This window comes from Saimiri boliviensis, chromosome 12 (genome assembly GCF_048565385.1).
Source record: "Saimiri boliviensis isolate mSaiBol1 chromosome 12, mSaiBol1.pri, whole genome shotgun sequence".
Lineage (NCBI taxonomy): Eukaryota > Metazoa > Chordata > Mammalia > Primates > Cebidae > Saimiri > Saimiri boliviensis.
This window is the reverse complement of record NC_133460.1, coordinates 27,212,945-27,236,324: the sequence shown is the minus strand read 5'-3', so window position 1 is coordinate 27,236,324 and position 23,380 is coordinate 27,212,945. Positions and strand designations below refer to the sequence as shown.

General features: G+C 33.4%; 1 protein-coding gene across 21 annotated transcripts in view; it reads right to left on the bottom strand.

The window, feature by feature from the left end:
- The window catches only part of PTPN20 (protein tyrosine phosphatase non-receptor type 20), an 89,866-nt gene that overhangs the window by 41,258 nt on the left and 25,228 nt on the right, over window positions 1-23,380 (bottom strand). For 8 of the 21 annotated variants that reach the window (XM_074382150.1, XM_074382149.1, XM_074382148.1 and 5 more), the window contains 4 exons: window positions 20,404-20,526; window positions 16,393-16,487; window positions 14,519-14,616; window positions 10,995-11,107 (listed from right to left, as the gene is read on the bottom strand). In XM_074382150.1, the coding sequence (XP_074238251.1) occupies window positions 10,995-11,107; window positions 14,519-14,616; window positions 16,393-16,487; window positions 20,404-20,467 (370 nt within the window). In that variant the 5' untranslated portion in view covers window positions 20,468-20,526. Of the gene's footprint in view, window positions 1-9,783; window positions 9,899-10,994; window positions 11,108-14,518; window positions 14,617-16,392; window positions 16,488-19,286; window positions 19,352-20,057; window positions 20,075-20,403; window positions 20,527-23,380 lie in introns of those variants that run through there. The other 13 variants (XM_003929970.4, XM_074382162.1, XM_010340585.2 and 10 more) reach the window with 7 other exon arrangements.

Here is a 23,380-nt window from a genome sequence, read left to right as displayed (position 1 = left end):
CATGGATGCCACTTTCACCACTTTTGTTTAACACAATACTGGAACTCCTAGTCAGAGAAATTAGGAAGAAAAAGAAATAAAAGTTATCCAAATTGGAAAGCAAAAAAGTAAACATCTCTGTTTACAAACGGTATGATATATATGTATAAATCCTAAAGATTACTGGATTTTTTACACATACACACACACAAACACACAGTTAAGAAATAAATTCAGTAAAGCAGCAGGATACAAAGTCAAACACAAAATATGTTGCATTTATATACACTCACATGAACAATCTGAAAATGAAATTAAGAAAACAATTTCATTTACAATAACATAAAAAAATATACTTTGAAATTAACTTAACCAAGAAAGGGAAGGGAAAGACTTGTACAAAGAGACCTACAAAACATTGTTGAAAAAAAAAATTAAACAAATAAATCTCATGTTCATGGTTTGGAAGATTTAATATCATTAAGATATCAGTACTACCCAAAACGATCTACAAATTCAGTGCAATCCTTATCAATATCTCAGTGATCCCTTTTGTAGAAATAGACAAACTCATCCTAAAATTCACATGGAAATTTAAAGGACTCCAAATAGCTAAAAACCATCCTGAAAAACATGGGGGAAAAAAAAGATCACACTTCATTTCTTCATTTCAAAACTTACTACAAAACTACAGTAATCAAAACAGTCTGGTACTCGCATAGACAGACATACAGACCAAGAGAAGAGAAAAGAGAGACCAGAAACAAACTTCAAAAAAGCTGTCAAGGCCATTTAATGGGAAAAACACAGTCTTAACAACAAATGGTGCTGGGAAGTTGTCCACATGCAAAATAATGAAATTGGATATTTACCTAATGCCATATACAAAAATTAACTCAAAATGGATCCACTACCTAAATGTAAAAAGCTAAAACTACAAAACTCTTACAAGAAAATATGGCAATATCTTCAAGACATTGGATCTGGCAATGATACCAAAAGTATACAAACAAATTTTTAAAAATATAATTACAAATGCTGAATTGTACACTTAAAATTAAGACAGTAAATTTTATGTTATATAAATTTTACCACAATAAAAATAATTTGGAAAAAAATACCTCTAAGTAACCCATAGATCAAAGAGGAAGTCACAAGAGAAATAGGAAGATATTTTGTTAAAAATGAGATTTTATTTTTTAGAAAAGTTTAATATTAAAAAAATGAGCACACAGAATTCCTAAATATTCCCTGACAAACTTTCACCTATTATTAACATTTTACATTTGGATGGTACATTCATTAGTACTGAACCAATATTGATACATTTTTGTTAACTACAGTCTATAATGTATTTTGATTTTCTTAGATTTCCTTAATACCTTTCTACTGTTTCAGGAGCCCATCTAAAATAAACATTACATTTACTTGTCAAGTCTCCTTGGGCAACTTTTGGCTATGATGGCTTCTCAGATTTTTCTTGTTTTTAATGACCTTGATAGGTTTGAAGAGTACTGGCCAGGTGTATTCTTCAATGTCTCACCATTGAAATTTGTCTAATTTTTTTCTCATGATTAAGACCGGGGTTATGGGTTTTCAGGAATAAGATCACAGAGGCAGAGTGCCATATTTATCCATCATATCAAGGGTATATTCTATCAACAGGATGTATGACAGTTGATGCTGAACTTGATCACTTGGCTGCAGTAGTTTTTATTAGGTTTCTCTACTATGCAGTTATTCTTTGTACTCCTCTGGAAGTTATCCTTTGTACTCTCTGGAAGAAAGTCAATATGTGCAACCCACACTTAAGAGGTAGGAATTATGATCCACTTCCTTTAGAATTGAATATCAACATAATTTATCAGGAATTCTTCTGCATGGGAGATTTGTCTCCCATTTACTAGCATATTTAATCATTTAATTACATCAGTATGAACTCATGGATGATTATTTTATACTTCATACTATAATCCACTGTGCCATTAGATTGTTGTTCAAATTGTTCCACCTTTTGCTACTAAGAATGAGAAAACATGAACTGAATGAAAATAAAAACACCCCCGGGAGGCTGAGGCAGGAGAACTGCCTGAACCCAGGAGGCGGAGGTTGCAGTGAGCCAAGATCGCACCATTGCACTCCAGCCTGGGTAACAAGAGCGAAACTCCGTCTCATTAAAAAAAAAAAAAAAGAAAAAAAAAAAAGAAAAACACCCCAAAATGTATGAGATGCAACTAACGCAGTACTTACAGGAAGATCTGTTGTATTAAATGCTTACACTACTGTTGTCCCTCTGTATTTGCAGGGAATTGTGTCTAGGACCTCCCACAGATACCAAAATCCTCAGATGCTCAAGTCCTTCATATAAAATATCATAGCATTTGCATATAATCTAAGCATATCCTCTTTCTCATATACTTTAAATCATGTTTAGATTACTTATAATACCTAACACAACATAAATACCATGTAAATAGTTGTTATATTTTTAAAATTTGTAATTTTTTGTTGTATTGCTATCTTTGTTCTTCACATATCTTTGATCTACAGTTGATTGAATTTGCAGATGCAGAATCTACATTTATGAGGGCCAGCTGTATTTATCAAAAAGAAATACATCAATAATCTAAATTTCTACCTTAATAAATTAAGAAAAAATAAATAAAATCCAAAGCAAGAAGGAAAAAGGAAATAATAAAGAGCCAGAATCAATGAAATTGAAAACAATGAGAAAATAAGTGAAACTAAAAGCTAGTTCTTGGAAAAGATCAATAAAATTGATACAGTTTCTAGCTACAAGTGATCAAGAAACACAGAACAAAGACACATTTTACTAAATTGAAAAAAGGGAGGTGATTAATTAATAAGGGAATATTATCAACAACTCTAGTCCCTTAAATTAGACAATTGACATGGATGGGACAAATTCACTGAAAAATGCCAAGTGCCAAAGCTCATTTAAAAAAAAAAAAAAGAGAGAGAGAGAGAGACAACCTAAATAGTCCTATATCAATTAAATAAATTGAATATTGTTATGGGCTGAATTGTGTCCCCTCCTCCAAAATACATATGTACTAAGTCCTAACTCTCAGTAACTCTGAATGTGATCATATTTGGAGATAGGGTCTATAAAGTGGTGATTAAGTTAAAATGAAGTCATTAGAGTAGCCCTTAATGTAATACAACTGGTATCATTATAAGAAGAGATTAAGATACAGATATACACAGAGGAAAGACCATGTGAAGACACAGAGGTAAGAAAGCCATCTCCAAGCCAAGAATCGAGACCTCAGAAGAAAACAACCTTGCTGACATCTTGTTGGGCTGCTAGCTTACAGAACCATGAGAAAATATTTTTCTGTTGTTCAAACCATCCATTCTTAGATACTTTGTTACAGAAGCCCTAAAAAAAAAACTAAAAACTAACACAAATATTTATTTAACAACCTCACAAATTTCATGTCCAGTTGGCCTCACTGGCGAATTTTACCAAACATTTAAGGAAGCAATACTACCAATTTTATACAGACTTTTCCAGTATATGGAAGAGGAGCAAACACTTCCCAACTAATTTTATAAGGGAAGTATTACTTTGATACTAAAACTAGAAAAAGAAATCACAAAAAAAGAAAATTATAGATTAATATCTGTCATGAACATAAACACAAAATAAAAGTCTTCAGGAAAATACTAGCAAATCAAATTGTAAAACGTAAAAACAATAATACACCATGACCAAAGTGGGCTTATCCCAGGAATGCAAAGCAGGTTAGATATTTAGAAATCAACCAAAGTAACTCATCATATATCAACAGGCAAAAAAAGAAAAATGATATAATCATCTCAATAGATGCAGAAAAAGCATTTAACAAAAGTAAGAGTCCATTCATGATAACTCTTCTGGAAACTAGAATAAGAGGAAGGCACCCTTAACCTGATAAATGGCATTCACAAAAAACCTACAGCTAATATTATACTTTATTATGAAAAAAGAATACTTCCCCATAAAATGGAGAATCTGGCAAGGATGCCCATTCTCGTTCCTCTTAATACTGCACCAAAGGTCCTAGCTAATGCAATAAGTAATTAAAAAAAAAAAGAAAGAAAGAAAGAAAGAAAAAGAAAGAAAAAGAAAAAAAGAAAAGTCACATACATTGGAAAGGTAGAAAAATAAAACTGTGTTTATTTACCAACAACATGAGTATCTACATAGAAAAATTCCAAAAAATATATTTAAAAGGTCCTAGAATTAATGAGTGAGTTTAGGAAAGTTGAAGGACACATGGACAATACACAAAAACCAATCATATTTCTATCAACTATCAATGAATAGTAGAAGTTAAAATATTTTTCATAAGTCCCATTTACAATAGCACCAAAATATATGAAATACTTAGATACAAATCTAATAAAACATACATACAATTCATATGTTAGGACTGCGAAACAACCAAACACGGATGAAACACATCAAAGCATACCTAAACAGATTGAGAAATGCTTCATCAGGGGAAACAACAAATCCACTGAACTGGAAGTTGAGAATGCCACAAGGCCATTTTGGGTTCCTCATATGCTACTGAATCATCAGGGAAAGGGGGATAACTACACTGCCTAGTATGCTTGATTTTAAGTATTAAGGGGAAACTGGGCTAAGGGTTAAGGAAGAATATTTCTGCATTGCAGGTGATCCTCTAGCGTGAAGTGATTAAAATCAATGAAAAACTATAACCACCCAATCTAGGCAGAACTACTAATGGCTTAGACCTTCAGGAATGAATATTTGGGTCACCTATCAGACAAGGAACCACAACCAAATGAGATGTTTGCTGAGATGAAAGAGAATACCAAACAGGTGCAAAACGGCAGTGATCAAAACCAGATACAACCATGTGACCAGCTGCACAAATAGGGATATAATAGTTATGAATTTTTCTTTTTTGATATGCATATTATATATATACCATGTTTTTGTTTTCTTTTAAAAATATTAAATGGAATGTGAATCATTTAAAGAAAGAATATCATTCAAGACAAGAAAGAGACACTTTTGAAGAAGGGGAGAGAATGTTTTCAGTTGTACACAGATTAGTTTTATCACTGTAGATGCAAGCATAAGGTTGTCTTTATTTGAATATTAAGTAACATTTAGAAGGATGTGTATGGGTGCCAGGCTGATAAAGGGTGGACTCTAATACCTTTATATATATGTCAACATGGATATGCTAGACCACTTTTCTCAGAATTTTGTTTCTTGAATGTTTCCAGCTGAGATGGGCACAAGCGAGGTTCTCATGTCAGATCTGGAAATAGAATATGGGGTAGCAGCTATTCTGTGCTCAGAGCCTTGGTGGCTGATCGCCTGACTCCCGTCACTCTATATGTGGAAGAAAGAACTTAAAATCACAAGTGCCCAATCCTACCTGAATGAATATAACTGGCATGTCACTCAATCTAAATTTCAAATGAGTTTACACAGGAATTAACAAAATAATTTAAAATTCTCAATGTAGCAAAAACTTGTCCAAATAGCTACAAAAATTTACTTTTTTGAGAAATTAGAGGGAGAATTTTCCTTTCTAGATATATTTAGAATGACTAGACTCAAAGTAGAATAATAACAATATGTCCACAGGAATAAATAAGTCAATTGTAAAAAAATGTAGAGAATAGAACAAAAAACCAAACATTTTTGGAAACAATATGTTTCCAAAATATAAATATGTTTCCAATATATAAATTCATTTGGGAAATGTAGTTTACTTAGTGAATAGTGCTGGTGTAACTGCCTAGCCATATGAAAGAAAATACAGTTTTCTATGCCCCTATGATATTTAGCAATAAACTGCAGATAGATTAGTGACCTAAGTAAAATAAATCAATAAAAATTCTGAAGAAAATTTAGAAGAATATTTTTATGTTTTTCCTGTAAAGGAGACCTTCTTAAACAGTCTAGAAATTAAGAATGTTCATTAAGGTCTCCTTTCTTAAGGTATAGAATTGAGGGTTACAATTTACAGCACTTTTCTCAGATAGACAACGTCTTAAGATTTCCAACTTGTGAAGAGCGCCTACAAATTAATAAGAAAAGAAAAAGAATGAACGAAGTTTATAAATGTGCAAATCTAAGAGGAAGTTAATAAATACACATTAAGATACTTGATCCTGGCTAGGCATGATGGTTCACGCCTGTAATTCCAGCACTTTGGGAGGCCAAGGCAGGTGGATCACTAGGTCAGGAGTTCGAGATCAGCCTGGCCAACACAGTGAAACCCCATCTCTACTAAAAATACAAAAATTAGCCAGGCATGATGGCATGTGCCTATAGCCCCAGCTACTCAAGATGCTGAGGCAGGAGAGTTGTTTAAACCCAGGAGGTGGAGGTTGCAATGAGCCGACATTGCGCTATTGCACTCCAGCCTGGGCAACAGAGCAAGACTCTGTCTCAAAAAATAAAAATAAAAAACATACTCGACCCTACTAGCAATCAAGATAATGAAAATCTAAATAATGATGAGATGCTATTTTTCATCCATCAGATTAGCAAAAATTGGAAAATGGGTTATCTAATAATAACAGGAAGGTGAGAAAATTGAACCACCCCAAACACCTTAGGGTAACAATAAATTTCTCTAAGTTTTTAAAAGGGAATCTGGTATTGTCCGTTAAAATATAAAATGAACATAAACTTTGACTTAGCAATCCTACTTTAGGGAATCTAACCAAAATCAAAGTACCAGTACATAGGAAGTACATGTAAAAATAAATATTGCAGAAAAGTCAATTGGAGAATGGGTGAATATACTACAGTATTTCCATACAATGAAATATTAGAGAACTATTAATCCTATGTTAGAATATGTCTTTATGTACATGATATAGTTTAAGTTTAAAAAAACTAAGGTTGTAGAGTAATTGTAGCATTGTAAAGCACACATCAATTTTTATTTAAAGTTAAAACAGAAAATGTTTTTATATCCTTGTGTATTCATAGATAAACTATTAATATTGGTTGCCTTTGAATCAGGATTAAAGAAGATGAGAGCAAATTATTAACTTTTTCTCTATATTATCCTATATTGATTTTCATTAAGCTATTAGTATATTTTAACTTTATAATTTAATTTTTTTTAATTTTGGCTTTTAATTTTTTTATTAAATATTAAATAGGTATAAAATAATAGTTAAGTGAAATATCTTTAGGAAAAAGACCAATACATACCCAATTTAAAACAAAACATTAGCCTTTCTCCTGATGCTCCTGTGGCCCCTTCCAGACTTCATTCTTTGTCCTCTTCCCTCAGGGAATAACTATTCTGAATTGTGCTATCATTCCTTTTGTTTTATTTACCCTTTATGCTGTTATGCATATTTTGCAAATTTATATAAATTATTTTGTTTTAAATCTTGACTTTTTGCTGAGACTGCATCTGAGTTTATTCATCTTCAGCATTATATAAAATACAATATCTAATTCATAAATGCTAGTGTTGACAGATATCTGAGTTGCTTGCAGTTGAAGTCTATTATAAACAAGCCCAGTATGGACATTCTTGCATATGTCTTCAAGTACAAAAGGGCAAGAGTTTCTCTAAGTTAAATAACCAGGAAGGAAATTGCTAGGACAAAAGGTATGTACACACTAAAAAAAATACCAAATTATTTTCCAAAATGGTTTCCATCAAGCTACATACTCACCAATATCAACTATTATCACATTTTAAAAAATGGAAACAATCTAGTCAATATAAATTTTTATTTCACCATGATTTAATTTTCAGTCCCCTGATTCAAAATTAGGTTGAATCACATTTTCGTATTTTCTCTTCTGTGAAATGCCTGTTAATGTATTTTGCCCATTTTTCTATTTGGTTATCTTTTACTTATAAATATGCAGTTTTTTATATTTTCTAGGCATTAATCCCTTGTCAGCATAGACCTCAGTAAGAGACCCCAGGAGGAGCCTAACCATAGTCCTAAACTGAAACTGAAAAGGAGGGTACTGAGAAAGCAAAAAGCAGTGTCTATCTACTTTTCCCTAGGAACTGGCTTTACTCTAACAGCTAAGACATGGTAGTCCCTGTTTGCAAAGGAATGTGTTATTTTATTTAAAAAATATATTTATATTCAAAATTCCACATCTGCCTAAATATAGAAAGCTGGTATGAGCATCACTCACACCCTAACAATAACAATATATACGAGTTGATAAAAACACTAAATCAAAATTGTATTGAACCCATCAGAGAGCTGACATTGCAGGTCAATCAAGTAGTTTGAAATCTAAGGAAAGAACTCTCCCAAGGAGTGACAGGAGGACACGAACACTGGCTCCCTGTGGCAGTTCAAGGGAGAAAGAGATACCAGGCACTATACAAATGGGAAAGAAGTATTCAGACATACAATGCAATGCACTGCTGATGGCTGGATGTGAGCCAGTGTGACAGTACAGAACAGCATAAAGCTATAGGCACAAGGAGAACCTCCACATGTTTGCAGACTCAAGTTCACAGACCTCCAACAACTGCTCATAAGAAAGACTGAGAGCTGAGCAGGACAGGGGAAGAACCAATCCCTCAGAAGGGTAAGGTTGAAGGAGGGGAGCTTCTATCATGGTAGAAAATACATAAAGCCCCACTTAGACCTCTTTCCCCCAGAACAAAAGTCTTACACTGAAGGAGGAGGAGCAACAATCCCTGCTGTGTATAAGTGCAGACCCACTGCAGTTGGGAAAAGAGCAAACAAAATCCCTCTATTCCTGGAGAAGGTGCAGAAAACAGTCTTGAGCCCAGGATTTGATGTCATTATTGCTACAAACCTCCTATCACTACACTAAGTGAAGAAGGAAACGTTCTGCACTGTAGACTTGCCAAAGGTATCAGGCAGAGTCTGGATGCCATGAGAAAGGGTAGTATCACTGACCAAGTCTATCACTGAGGACCTGGGACAGAGGGCCTGCCTAAGGCTGAGAATGGAATAGGACAACAAAGAATGACTTGGCCCTTCTTCCTGAGGCAAACAAGAACCAGCCTACTGCTGGAAGATGGGCAAGAGGAGAGATAGCCCTTCTCAAGCATAGGCCTAAAGCTGAGGACGAAATAGAAAGGCAAAACAAACAAACAAACAAAACTCTCTCGCATCCCAGCTGCCACCCTGCACACAAGTTAAATCTTAAGGAATTCTAAGCCAATTCTAAGTCTAAGCCAAATGACAGCAACACAAAACCAAAATCCAGCTCATGTCCTAAATGGCATAGCAGAGGAATAGGCATGACTATTTCTAGGCATAAATTCTATTTACTTCAGTCTCTTTTTTTCTACATGCAGTACCAACACTCAACCAAACACATAGACACATAAGGAAGATGCAGCAGCTGCAACAACAGAAACCAGTGTCAAAAAGCAAGGCAATCACAGAAAAAAGTACCAGCAACAACCCATCTGTCAGAGTTATCCAAGAGGGAATTTTAAATAACTATCATTAATATGTTTAAGTTCTCATGAAAAATTCAGACAAAATGCATTAGCAATAGAGACAGAATCTGTAGGAAAACGTCAAATGGAAATGTACATAAAAAACACTACATGCTTTCAATGAGTTCATTAGTAGACTCAACATCACCAAGAAAGGAATCAGTAAATTTGAAGATAGGTTCACAGAAATTACCTAACTGAAATACAAAGAGTAAAAACAGTAGGAGAGAAAAAAAGTAAAAAGCCACCAACAATATTAGTACAGCATCTTTGGAATACAGTTTGTCTGTTACACATTTATGACCCAGAAATCCCACTCCTAGGTATTTACCTTAAAGTAATGGAAACTTATGTTTACACAAAGTTTGTGATTATCTGTAGTACTTTTATCCATAATTGCCAAAATCTGGAAACGACCCAGTGTCCTTCAACTGGTGAATGGAATACTATTCAATAAAAAAGAAATTAAATACTGATAAACGCAATGACACAGATGAACATCAAAAGAATTATGCTAAGAAGTTGGACTCAAAAGTCTACATATTTATTATTCCATTTATAGAATACCTTGAAAAAGTCAAAAGAATGAAAATAGATTACTGGTTGGTAGGCACTGGGTTAAGAGTTGACTATAAAAAGTTACAAGAGAAATTTATGGGGAGATAGAAATGAACTATACCTTGATTGTGGTGGTAAACCTTGGTCAAACCTCGTAGAACCATATGCTAAAAGGAGAATTTTAGTGTATGCCTCAGTTTAATTAAGCATGTTTTAATTAATTAAAAATTATGTCTCATTCTATAAAAGCATGTTCTTATAAACTATTTTTGTATGAGATCTGCATTTTGATAATTGCATAATGTGATATTGCCTTAATTGGGTTTGATATTTTTCATATGAAGTCATTAGAGATGTTTTCAACATTTAATGGGATGTTGGTTATGGATAACCTCTAAGATCCTCTCCAACTCCAAGGTTTCTGAAGTGTGCATGTGATCCCCCAAGTTTACAAACACAAATTTTATGAATATATATACATACACATATAGATTAACTATATATTCATAGTTCTAATTACCTTTATACTTATATACATGTAAATACATATACACAAGAAGTTCTGAAATATTCTTCAGTGTTATAATTTATTAGACATTTATTTTTCCCATTATAAACATGATAATTTATAATCCAAAAACGTTATCATTTTAAAGTAAAGCATATATTGTGCAACAAATTTTTAAAAAATGAAATTAGTAAGCAGGTTATTTTTCAAACCTATAAAATACCTAGCTTTTAAAAAAATGGATTTTTATGAAACTGACATATTTAATACATTAAAATACTTGAAGAAAGGGCAGAAATTTACCATTTTGAATATGGAGTGTAGGGCATTTTTTATTTTTAAAAGAAACTCCTAGAAAACCATATTTTCCCATTTTTTGAAGTTTTTCCTAGCTCTTTCCTTCACTTGTATTAGAAATATCTAATATAATAAAGCCTCTTCAAGAACTTGCTACTACAAATAGGATGACATCATACCAGAAAGCAGAGGGGAGACAGCCTGTGAGGGCCCTGCATGCTCCTCATCTTCACTGTTCCACCTGTCTCTTCTGAGGCGGCCTCTGGCTGTCCACATGCTGGGAGTGCCGTCCCTAGAAAAAAAATGTATATATTTGGCCATGGTTTCAAAGAATAGGGTACATTTAAGAAGTACTTTCTAATCATCTTTATTGATTATTTCATTGACATTCACTCCATTTCAATTCAGCCATCCACTCCCATTGTCATCACCTGAAACTGGCCCACTTCTGAGATAATTCCAAAATCTCAATGTCTGATCATAAACCCCATCTCCTCCATTACTTTTACCTTGCAAACTAGTAGCCTCAGATCCATCCACCTTAGCTTCAGTGGATGGATCCACCTCAGATCCATTCACCTTACCTTCTCCCCTCCTTTACCTAGGCTGTGGGAGGGAAGCACTGGAGTTGCTGGGCTTTCTAATATCGGCGGAGAGCCATTTGGAAAACACCAGCATGTCCCTGGTTGGTTTCCTGTACCACTCTTCCATGGCAGCTAATTCCAAGCCACCATCCTCTTGTAGTCCTTATTTTAATACTCTGCCTTAGTAAAAATGTAGCTTCTTCTAGAAAATGCAAGCCAGAAAATAGAAATTCTTTCGTTATCTTTTTAAACATTTACTTAGATGCATCCATATCTTTGATATTCCTTGCTTTCTGCCTGTTCAAAATTCATCCTTCTATGTTCTTAATCCCATTCCTTCCGCCTCCTCTGAGGTACCTTACTATAACTTACATTTTCTTAAATATACTATTATTCTCTCCCTATCTACAAATTCTTTCATATCATAAAAATACTCAATTTTCTGTATCTTAAAAATAGGAAATGATTTAAACTCTGTCTAGCTACTAATTGTGAACAGATTTTTCAAATGCTAACCCATACCCACGTTCTGTTTCCTTTCCAACCTCTCCATAGTCAACCGACTCGCTCATGCTATCTACTTGGCTCTTGTACTTTCATTTGCAATCCTACCTAGCAAAATCCTAATTTGACTGAAGCATCTAATCTTCAATGTTTAGAGAAAATTCTTCCTAAAATACACACTTAATTATACCTGCCCACCCCATATCAGGATAAATCAAGGCCCCTTATCCAACACATAAGTTTAGGGTAGGGCACACATGCCCTACAACTCTTGGCACCTAGTATTTCTCCCCATTAGTAAGATATTTTCACAACTCCTTACCCTTGCTCAAACTTCCTTCTCTTGCCTGAAATGTCTTCTCCTTTTCACCTGCTATTTAATTAAATCCCAAATTCAACTAAAATATCTTCTTCAAAGAAGCCTGTGGGAAACTTCCCTCATGCATAGTTCTCAGTCTTCTGTACCCACAATCTTTGGATTTTAACTCTAAAATAATATTTATTACATTGTACTTCAATTTCACTTTTACATGTTTCCCTAATTAAACTGTGAACTAAAGAGCAAGAAATATGTAGTAATTTGTATTTGTGTACAGTGCTGAGTATATCACAGAATCTCAAAATGCCTCTGGAATTACTATTATTTACTTGTTTATTTAATGCACTTCATTAAATAAACAAATTAAATAAAGTTGTACATACAAATTTGATACATATACACATACAAAAACACAATATAAAAAATATACACATTCTTATATATTGCTATTCCAGTGAGTATAGCTAATATTACTGAAAAATCTCCAAGGAAATATGGCTTAATAAAATGTTTTCTCATCTGATGTTTTTGCTTATAACACCTAAACTTGAATATTTTATTAGCATGAAAAATTAGGTTTCTTTCATTTTCCTAAATTTGCTGTTCTTCAGGTACTTTAAATTTTTTAAATATATGTGGATTAAAGATTTAAACATGAGACCAAACACTATAAAAACTCTAGAAGAAAACCTAGGCAATATCATTCAGGACATAGGCATAGACAAGGACTTTATAACTGAAACACCAAAAGCAATGGCAACAAAATCCAAAATCAACAAATGGGATCTAATTAAACTTGACAGCTTCTGCACAGGAAGAGAAACTATCAATAGAATGAACCAGCAACCGACAGAATGGGAAAAATATTTTGCATTCTACCCATCTGACAAAGGGCTAATATCCAGAATCTACAAAGAACTTAAAACAAATTTACAAGAAAAAAAAAACAAAAAAACCCCATCAAAAAGTAGGCAAAGGATATGGACAGACACTTTTCAAAAGAAGACATTTATGTAGCCAACAAACATATGAAAAAAAGCTCATCACTGATCATTAGAGACATGCAAATCAAAACCACATTGAGATACCACCTCACGCCATTTAGAATGGGGATCATTAAAAAATCAGGAGACAACAGGTACTAGAGAGGATATAGAGAAACGGGAATGCTTTTACACTGTCGGTGGGAGTGTAAATTAGTTCAATCATTGTGGAAGACAGTGTGGTGCTTCCTCAAGGATCTAGAAATAGAAATACCATTTGATCCAGCAATCCCATTACTAGGTCTATATCCAAAGGATTATAAATCATTCTATTATAAAGACACATGCACATGTATATTTATTGTGGCACTGTTCACAATAGCAAAGACTTGGAACCAACCCAAATGTCCATCAAAGATAGGCTGGATAAAGAAAATGTGGTACATATATATCATACAATACTATGCAGCCATAAAAAGGAATGAGTTCATGTCCTTTGCAGGGACATGGATGAAACTGGAAACCATCATTCTCAGCAAACTGACACAAAACAGAAAACCAAACACGGCATGTTCTCACTCATAAGTGGGTGTTGAACAATGAGAACACACAGATACAGGAAGGGGAATATCACATGCTGGGGCCTAGCGGGTGGGGGGCTAGGGGAGGAACAGCAGAGGGTTGGGGGATTGGGGAGGGATAGCACTAGGAGAAATACCTAATGTAGATGACCGGGCAATGGATGCAGCAAACCACCACATGGCACGTGTACACCTGTGTAACAATCCTGCAAGATCTGCCATGTACTCCAGAATTTAAAGTATAATAAATAAATTTAAATACATACATATATATATATATATATATATATATATATATATATATGTGTGTGTGTGTGTGTGTGTGTGTGTGTGCTACCAGAAATTCACCATACTAACAATACTATTGTATTTTCAGAAAGAAAATACAGATCAAATTTCTAATAAAATTTAGTGATGTACCAAGAGCTTCATGCTACCTCAAGTGCACTGACCACTTCAAAAGCTCCAAACATATTTGCAAAAGCTTTGAAGCTGTGTAACTACTGAAGGATAGAGAAATCAAATCCTTCAAGAATATTTTTCTCTTATGTTAATTATCATACTTATGAGATTGTAAACATATTTCTAATAAAGCTAAATCAGGTTTATAAAAAGTTGTATCTTGAAAAATTAAACATTTGAGGACCATTATTCACTATCTCCATGCAGAGGGCTAGCTATGAATATAAGTAACATAAACAGAAACTCACTAAATAAGCATATTAGTTATACCTTTTTGAAGGCGCTTCAGAAAAACCCTCATGATCATTACGTGAGAAATTCTGAAGAGAAAGTTTTACCTTCTCTGAGTTAACTTTATTTTCAAAAACCTACAGACATAAGAAAGGAAACAAATTATGGCCCTGGTTTTAGAAAAATATGGTTTAAAAGAAATATGATTTCTATAGATACTTAAAAGAATAACAAAAGGACCTGCAGTAATGGAATTATAACCACAATCACATAGCATAATGTCTGCTCCTAGAAAATCACTTAATTGTGTATTTCTGTATTAAATATTTTCCAATCTATCAAAAGTGTAGAATACTATGCATATAGAAGTTATTTATATTGAATTACTCAAATGATTTTTCAAAACTAAATTTTTAAAAAGCTTCATTTGAGAAAAAATAAATTTATCATTTCAGCCTAGGAGAGATTCTTGTAAGTGTTTACCATGTTTTGTTTACTGTGAATATAAAATTCCTGCCACTATATTTATCTTTAGTACTTGCACCATCTAATTTTCTAATTCTAAGTATTTCTCCACCTTGCACTGCCCAAGTTTGCACTAAAGAGACTTCAGTCTTGATAACTTGCAGTGCCAGTGCCCCAACCACCATATACACACATTTCCTTCCTTTCTTCTCTGATACTGTCTTCTCTGATACATACTCGGCCTTCTATTTTCTCAAGCACATCTTATGATTCAGCTGATCAAATCTCATTCACACACAAAAATAACTTTGGGATTACTACTGAAATTAGGTTATATAAATTTTTTAACTTAAATTGGAAGTAAGTGGTATCTTGATGTATTAAATGTTATTATCCACTAATATTATATAGCTTTAAAGTTTAAAGCATATCAGAATTCACCCTAGATAGGCCAAGCTATAATTTAGCAAGAAAAAAATACCCAAAAGTAAAAATATAAACAAAATCACAAAATATGCTTAGTTCTAGAAGAAGTCAAATAAAACTATACAAAGGATCTACTTGAGCCATTCTGTGAAGCTTTCAAATCATCTCTGCTTCAAAGAGAAAACCATTCTGGTCAGAGAAAAGTATCAAGAGTGAGCTGAGAGCCCAACACAGCACTAACAGCCAGAGAATCCCAGCCAAAGATGTGATGGTAGCCCTGATGTGGCCATCTTAGGTATAACAGAGAATGAACAAGAGATAATAACCAAGTTACAATGTCGTTTTTAAAAGCTTCACTCCTGCTCACTTGGGGTGGAGGCGGCAACTGAACAGGGGAAGTGGTAGCAGTATTTGGTCTATGTACTGACTTCATCCCATCCCTATTACTGCTCTAACTTACAGGAAGGGAACACAAGGTCAGCATCATCATGGCAGTTCCAAAGCTCCAGTTGACTAAGTAAGAGAAAAAAAATGCAAAGCACCCAGCAGACTAAAATGCATTTCCCGTTTTTTGTGCTCTAACCCTAGCACTATCTCCACAAATAGGGGAATGTTTTGAAGTAAGAGGTTTTGTCACAGACTTCTCACAGCCCTCTACTTTTCCATAGTTGGGAGACACCCAATCATGCTATCTCAAACAATGAAAAAGTCCACAATCAATACATCTAAAGGTGCTTCATACTTCATGTGGAAATTATTTTGTATCTTCATTAGTAACACAAAACAAGTGCCAGTAAAATTTCCAGAGTAGCATTGAAAGGAATTTTCATTCGAAAATGCAATTCCTTAGAAACTTTGCAAAAAGTTCCACTCTTTCAAATTCCTATTTTGGCCACTGTCAACAATACAGTGACAAAGACTTAAGATATCATTTTGGTGAGAACAAAATAGGTATCTGTTTCCCAGAGAGCATAGTCAGCAATTTAGGTATTAGCCAAAATTAGTAGAGATCCTAGTCTTACCTTTGATCTAGGTGTGTTTTTCTGACTTGATGAAGGCAAAGTCTCCCTGAAATTCAGGTCTTCTGCTTCAGGGTCACTTCCCTCATAATCTTTTACTTAACAAAGGGAGAAAAAAAACTGATCAAATAGAAAACATTACACAAAGGAAAGCTGGAGCCTTAATGAGAAAAACCAAGCTACATGATGGTAATTTTCACCTACTTCTGTTTTCCAAACACCTCATCTTTATCTCCTGTAATAATAATCTCTTTTCCCCCTACTTTGAAAAAAGAAACATGGCAAAGATGATCCTTCTTCTAGGATTATCCTCGGGGAGTTGACTTTTGAGCAGTTCCCCTGTTTCTTATTGCCACATTATTCAAGAAAGTACTCTTCAAGTAAATCCTAGATATATACAACCTTCAGAGCCTATGCATTGGGATCTACAGAATATAGTCTTCTGTGTTTCAGAGTTTCTTTCTTAAATAAAGAATACTGTGTTATGAAAGTCTCACTTTAACTTCTTATATTATTTATAATTCATAAGTTAGCACTATGTTAAGCTATATAGAAAATTGTTTTTGGCTTTGGTGAAGAATGTAGTATGAATCATCCCAAGGAAAAGTCTCGGTTTCTTACATGATTGTTCCTAATTACTTTTCTTAATTTTATGGCACAGACTCTTCAGATAAGAATCCAAGGGCAAAAATTTTCTCTTACCTCAGTATTGAGCACCCAGAGTACTGCTTCTCAAACCATGGCAGCCTTAAATATTTTGACTTAGAAATTCAGTGACATAGCATATTACAAAATCAAAAAAAATATAGCAAACAAGCACTATGGAAATGAAAAAAATGTGTTCCTGAACATGTGTTAAAAAGAAAATCTAACACAAATTGTGAACCTTTATAACATATGAATTAATTTTATAAATTAAAATATTAAGAAATATCAGTGAAGAGACAACATATCAAAACTAATGTAAAATAGCTAAATGAGTATTTAGATAGAGGAAAATATATAGTCTTAAATGTATTTACAAAAAAGACAGGAAAAAAAGCTAATATAAATTACTTTTGTATTCAATCACAGAGGCCAAACAAAGAAAAACTAAGGAAACCCAGAGAAAGTAAAAGGAGGAAATCATAAAGAAAAATATAATAATACAAAATAAGGTTAAAGAATAAAACAATTAGCAAAATCCAATAAACTAGTTCTAAAAAAAAAATCTTACAAATATATAACCCTCTTTCACTACCAGTCAAAGGAGAGTAAGTACACAAATAACATTAAAAATGAAAAAGGGCATGGCAACAAATGCAACTCTAATTTTTAAAGGTAATAAGCAAATACTATGAGAAACTTTAGAAAAATCTGATGAGATGAAAACTTTTATAAGAGAGTTATAAGTTATGAAAATTTACCCCAGAAGATGTAGAAAGCCTAAATAGTATAATAACCACTTAAAAAGTCAAATCAATAATCAAAAATCTCACTCCCAAGAGAAAAAAGCACCTGGGCCCAAACAGGTTTCCAGATGGGATTTTATCAGACTTTCAATGAACAAAAATATCTTTCTCATGCAAATGGTTTTAAAACTTTTTATTAAAGTTGCCTCATTTATATTACAAGGTTAGTAAAATCCTAACATAAAAATAAAACATGTAAAATACATGTTAAGAAAAATTATAAACCAAACCCAGTAATGAATATAGATGCAAAATTCCTAAGTAAAATGACATTTGCCATTACTTTCAATGGCAAAAACCACAATTACTTTTGCACCAACCTAACAACTAAATGGTACAGTGGAAAGAAATGCATCTGAACTAAATTGGATTTATCACAAGAATTCAAAGTATGTATAGTATCAGAAAAAAACTATCACATAAATTAGCATATTAACAAATGTTAACAAATAAAGAACAAATCATATTATATCTGAACATATAAAGGGAACTCATTTGAAACCCAGCAGTCAATCAAACTATAAATAGAAGGAAACTTCTTTAACTTAAAATTTATCTATCCAAAACTGGCATTATACTTAATGGTAAATTTTAGACATTGTCTCATTATTTTAAAGAAAATACAAGAATGCCTATCACTACTCTTATCCAACACTGTATAAAATACAGAGCATAGACAATAAAGAAAAGAAGAAATAAAAGCATAAGAATCGGAAGCAAATCAAGTAAATTGTTATTTTACAATATTATAATTATCTGGATGGAAAATTAAATAAACTCTGCAGTCAAACTACAGGTTGAGCATTCCTAATCTGAAAACTAAAAATCTGAAATGTTCCCAATTTTGAAATTTGTGAGCACCAACATGATGCCACGGAGTGGAAAATTCCATACCTAAGTATTTAACACAATTTTTTCCATGAACAAAATTACTTAAAATACTGTATGATATTACCTTCAGGCTATGTGTGTAAAGTATATATGAAACATAGATAAATTTCATGTTTATTTTTGGCTCCCAATACCAAGATATCTCATTATGTACATGCAAACAATCCAAAATCAATCCAAAATCTGAAACACTTCTGGTCCCAAGCATTTTGGATAAGAGATATTCACCCTTTATTAGAAATAATAGAGTCTGGCAGGATATCTTATACAAGAATCAATAAATTAAGGACTTTCCATATATCTGTGATAACTAACCAGATATCACAACAGAAGAAAATATACCATTCACAATAGTAATAAAAAGTAACTAGAAATCAGAAATAATTGAACCAAACATACAGTGAAAATTTAAAAATTATACTGAAGGGCACAAAAGATAGAACAAAGAACTTGTATTCTTATATGAGAAAATTCAGTGTCATCATAATGCAAGGATCCCTCAAATGAACACACAGATTTAATTCAAATGCAATTAAATTGGAGCAGGATGCTTACATGTGTATATACATCTTTGTATAGACAAACTAGAGACTACAGTTCTCAGGACAGCAAAGACAACTCTGAAAAAGAAGAACAGATTGGGGCCATTTACCCTACTGAACACCAACAATTGTTATAAGCTAAAATAATCAAAACTATGTGCATTGGTGCAAGGATAGACAAATAGATCAAAAAAAGAGAACAAGGATTCAAAACCAAACTCAATCACATGGGGCACTTGCCATAAGAGTGGTGGCATTGAAGATCAATGAGAAGAGTACTAAAATAAATGGGGTGGGACAACTGATCAGAAAAAAAGGTTTTATTCCTATCCCATAGTAGAATAAGATCAAAGATCAAAATATTTTTTAGAAGACTATTTTTATTATCTACTGGTAGGATGAATTATTCAATTACAAAAGGTTAACTTGTAGAAGAAAATATTGATAAATATGAATATTTAATTAAAATACACCATCAAAAAAGTTGAAAAAGTAAGCATTCACCAGGGAGAAGTGACAGAAAAGATAACAGAACACATCTAATAAATTTCTAAAATTCAATGGGAAGACAAGTCAATAGAAAAAAAATTAGTATATTAACTAGTTGATATTCTTGGTTGCAAGTAACAGCAACCAATTCCTGCTGATTTGAGAATAAAGTGAATAGCACACATCTCCTGGGCAGCTTCCCTAATTCCCAGAAAGACTGAGCAATAACATGGGTCCTCTGGACACTGCAGGGTACACATCAAACATCCCTGGACACTAGACACTAAACCTGCACCTTATCTTCCATAGCCCTTGACAATGGATGCCATTGTTTTTATTGCTTCATATCAAGATGCAAACGGTAGCAAATTATTCAAACCCAGGAAGGAGCTTCAAGTGCTAAGAAGAAAAATTAACAGAAAAAAAAAATCTATAAGAATTATAAACAAGCAACTCATAAAAGGCAACTTGCAGGCCAATTATGTATAAATATTTTTTAAAAAGTCCAGCCTCACCTGATAAACAAAAAATTAAAATTGAAACCACCTACAATTGACTTTCACTTCTGCTTATAAGAGATTTACTGTAATAGGATTTAAACACAGCCAACCAGAAAATACATAAAACAATAATTTTCAGACCTTGAACAACAGAGACTGTGATCCTGGAGAGAAGGAGGTAAGCCTTCGGGTTGCTCCAGATCATCCTCTCGAGGAGTTTGCAGGCTATAGCACAGGAAAGGAATCACAGAGTCCAGTGATTCACTAAGTTGAGAAGAAAAAAATCAAAGTTAGGAGAGCTGAGGCCACCAGAATTTGTAAGGCAGAGTACCAGGGAGGAGGGAGCTATAGAGAACAAGAGAAGTTTAAGTAGCTGCAGAGAAACCTTCTCATGTCCTTTGCAGAATATGGATATGCTTATCTCTGACACTACGGAAAGAACACTGGAAAGTAGCAAGCCACACAATTCCTAGGTACAGTTCATATGAGCCAGAATGAGGAGAATCTGTAATTCAGGGGACATTGAGACTAGTGCACAAAGAGATACCTCTTGATAGTAAAACTATCCCTATAACAGAAACTCCTTAGGGCCACCTATAAAAAGGTGAAGAGCAAGCCTCAGACAGGATCAGGTTAAACTTCAAGTAACATAACTACAAGGCAGAAAATACCCAACGTTCTTTAAAGAAAATTTTTTAAAAATCTAGCATCAAAATCGTATAATTCACAATGTGTAGTCAACAATTAACAGCTATGCAAAGGAATAGAACAGTATAACCCATAGCCAAATCAATCAATCAATAGAAATGCACTTAGAAATGACAGATGGTAAAATACAGAAAAAAGAACTTTTAACCAACTATTATAAATTTTTAAAAGGTGCTCAAGAAAATAAAGAAAAACATGGTACAATAAAAAGAGATATAAATCATGTAAAAATAAGATCTGAGATTTCTAGAGACAATGTATGAACTAAAAGAAATTAACAATAGATGGGGTAGTAGAGAAGGAACAAATCAATGTCTGTCAACATACAGCAAGAGTATATCCAAAATGAAGCGCATGGTAGGGAAAAAAAAAGAAACTGAACAGAGACTCAGCAAACTGGGACAACACCAACTGTACTGAAATTCCTGTAAATGGAATGACAAAAGTAAAACAAATATGGAGAGATAATAACTGAAATGTTTCTACATTAGATAAAAACTATAAACCAACAGACCAGAGTCAATAAAATACAAGTGTAATACATAAACTTATAGAAAAATCATATTCATGCATGTCATATTCAAATTGCTAAAAAGAAAAAAAGCCAGAGAAAACAAACACATTAAATACAGAAAAACAAAGATAAGAATGACAGATTTCCCATTAGAAATCATGCAAGTTAGAAGACAATGGTGAGACATTTTAAAGTATTGGGGGAAAAAAATACTGTCAATATAGAATTCTATACCCTGAAAATATGTATTTCAAAAATTAAGACTTCTGTAGACCAATAAACGCTAAGATAATATACAGCCTGCCCTAAAAAACAACAACAAAAAGTTAAAGGAAGTTTTTCAGGCAGAAGGAAAAGGATAAAATATGAAAATGTAGACCTAGACAAAGGAATGAAGAAATATAAGAGGACATAAAACATACTCTTTTACATGTTTTAATTTCTTTAAAAGATAACTCAATGTTAAGAAAAAATAATAGCAATCTATTATAGGGTATATAACACTCACAATAAAATTGATATCAATAATAGCATGAAAGGCAGATAAGTGGAAATGGATGCATCCTCTGTTCCTACAACAATATGTGAAGTGGTAAAGCAGTCCCTGCCTACCCACAGGGAATGTGTTACAAGACCCCCAGTGGATGCCTAAAACCTAGTATAGTACTTCCTGCACTGAAGTCTTAAATCCCTCAAAGTCACTCATGAGGGTTAAAGTAAACTTCTCCCAAACTCCTGTTAATGTTCACATATTGCCCTCCTCCCATAAATCACAAATGTTCTTAATGGCATCTAGAATGGTGAGTTATTTCCATAAGGTTTTGAACTTACTTTGTCCAGAGCCATCAGAGGAATCACTATCTATGGCAGCTACAGCCTTACCAAATGTGTTTCTTAAATAATAAGACATGAAACTTGAAATTACTCCTTGATTCCTAGGCTATGGAATAGATATTAAATCAGAAATTGAATCAGTAATTTTTAAAAACCTACCAATCAGAACGAGCCCTAGGCCAGAAGGATTCATAGTTAAATTCTACCAGATGTACAAACAAGAGGTGGTACAAATCCCACTGAAACTATTCCAAAAAATTAGGAAGAAGGACTCCTCCCTAACTCATTCCATAAGGCATTGTTCTGATACCAAAACCTGGCAGAAAAACAGATCTAATATCCAGAACTTACAAGGAGGTTAAACAAATGAACAAGCAAGAAGCAAACAATCCCATTAAAAAATGGGCAAAGGACATGAGCAGACATTTTTCAAAAGAAGACATATACCTAGCCAAGAAGCATATGAAAAAAATGCTCAATATCACTAATCATCAGAGAAATGCAAATCAAAACCACGAGATACCATCTTACACAAGTCAGAGCAGCTACTATTTCAAAAGTAAACAAAACAAGCAACAAACAAACAAAAACAAATGTGTGTGAGGTTGCAGAGAAAAGGGATGGGAATGTAAGTTCAGCCACTGTGAAAAGCAGTTTGGAGATTTCTCAAAGAACATAAAACAACTACTATTTGATACAGCAATCCCATTACTGGGTATATGAAGGGATTTAAATTGTTCTGTCATGTAGACACATACACATGTATGCTCATCACAGAACTTTTCACAGTATCAAAGACATAGAATAAACTAACATGCCTGTCAATGGTAGACTAAATAAAGAAAATGTGGTACATACACACCATGGAATATTACACAACCATAAAAATAATAAAATCATAGCCAGGTGCAGTGGCTCATGCCTGTAATACCAGTACTTTGGAAGGCTGAGGCAGGTGAATTACCTGAGGTTAGGAGTTTGAGACCAGCCTGGCCAACATAGTGAAACCCTGTCTCTACTACAAATACAAAAATTAGAGTGTGGTGGCACATGCCTGTAATC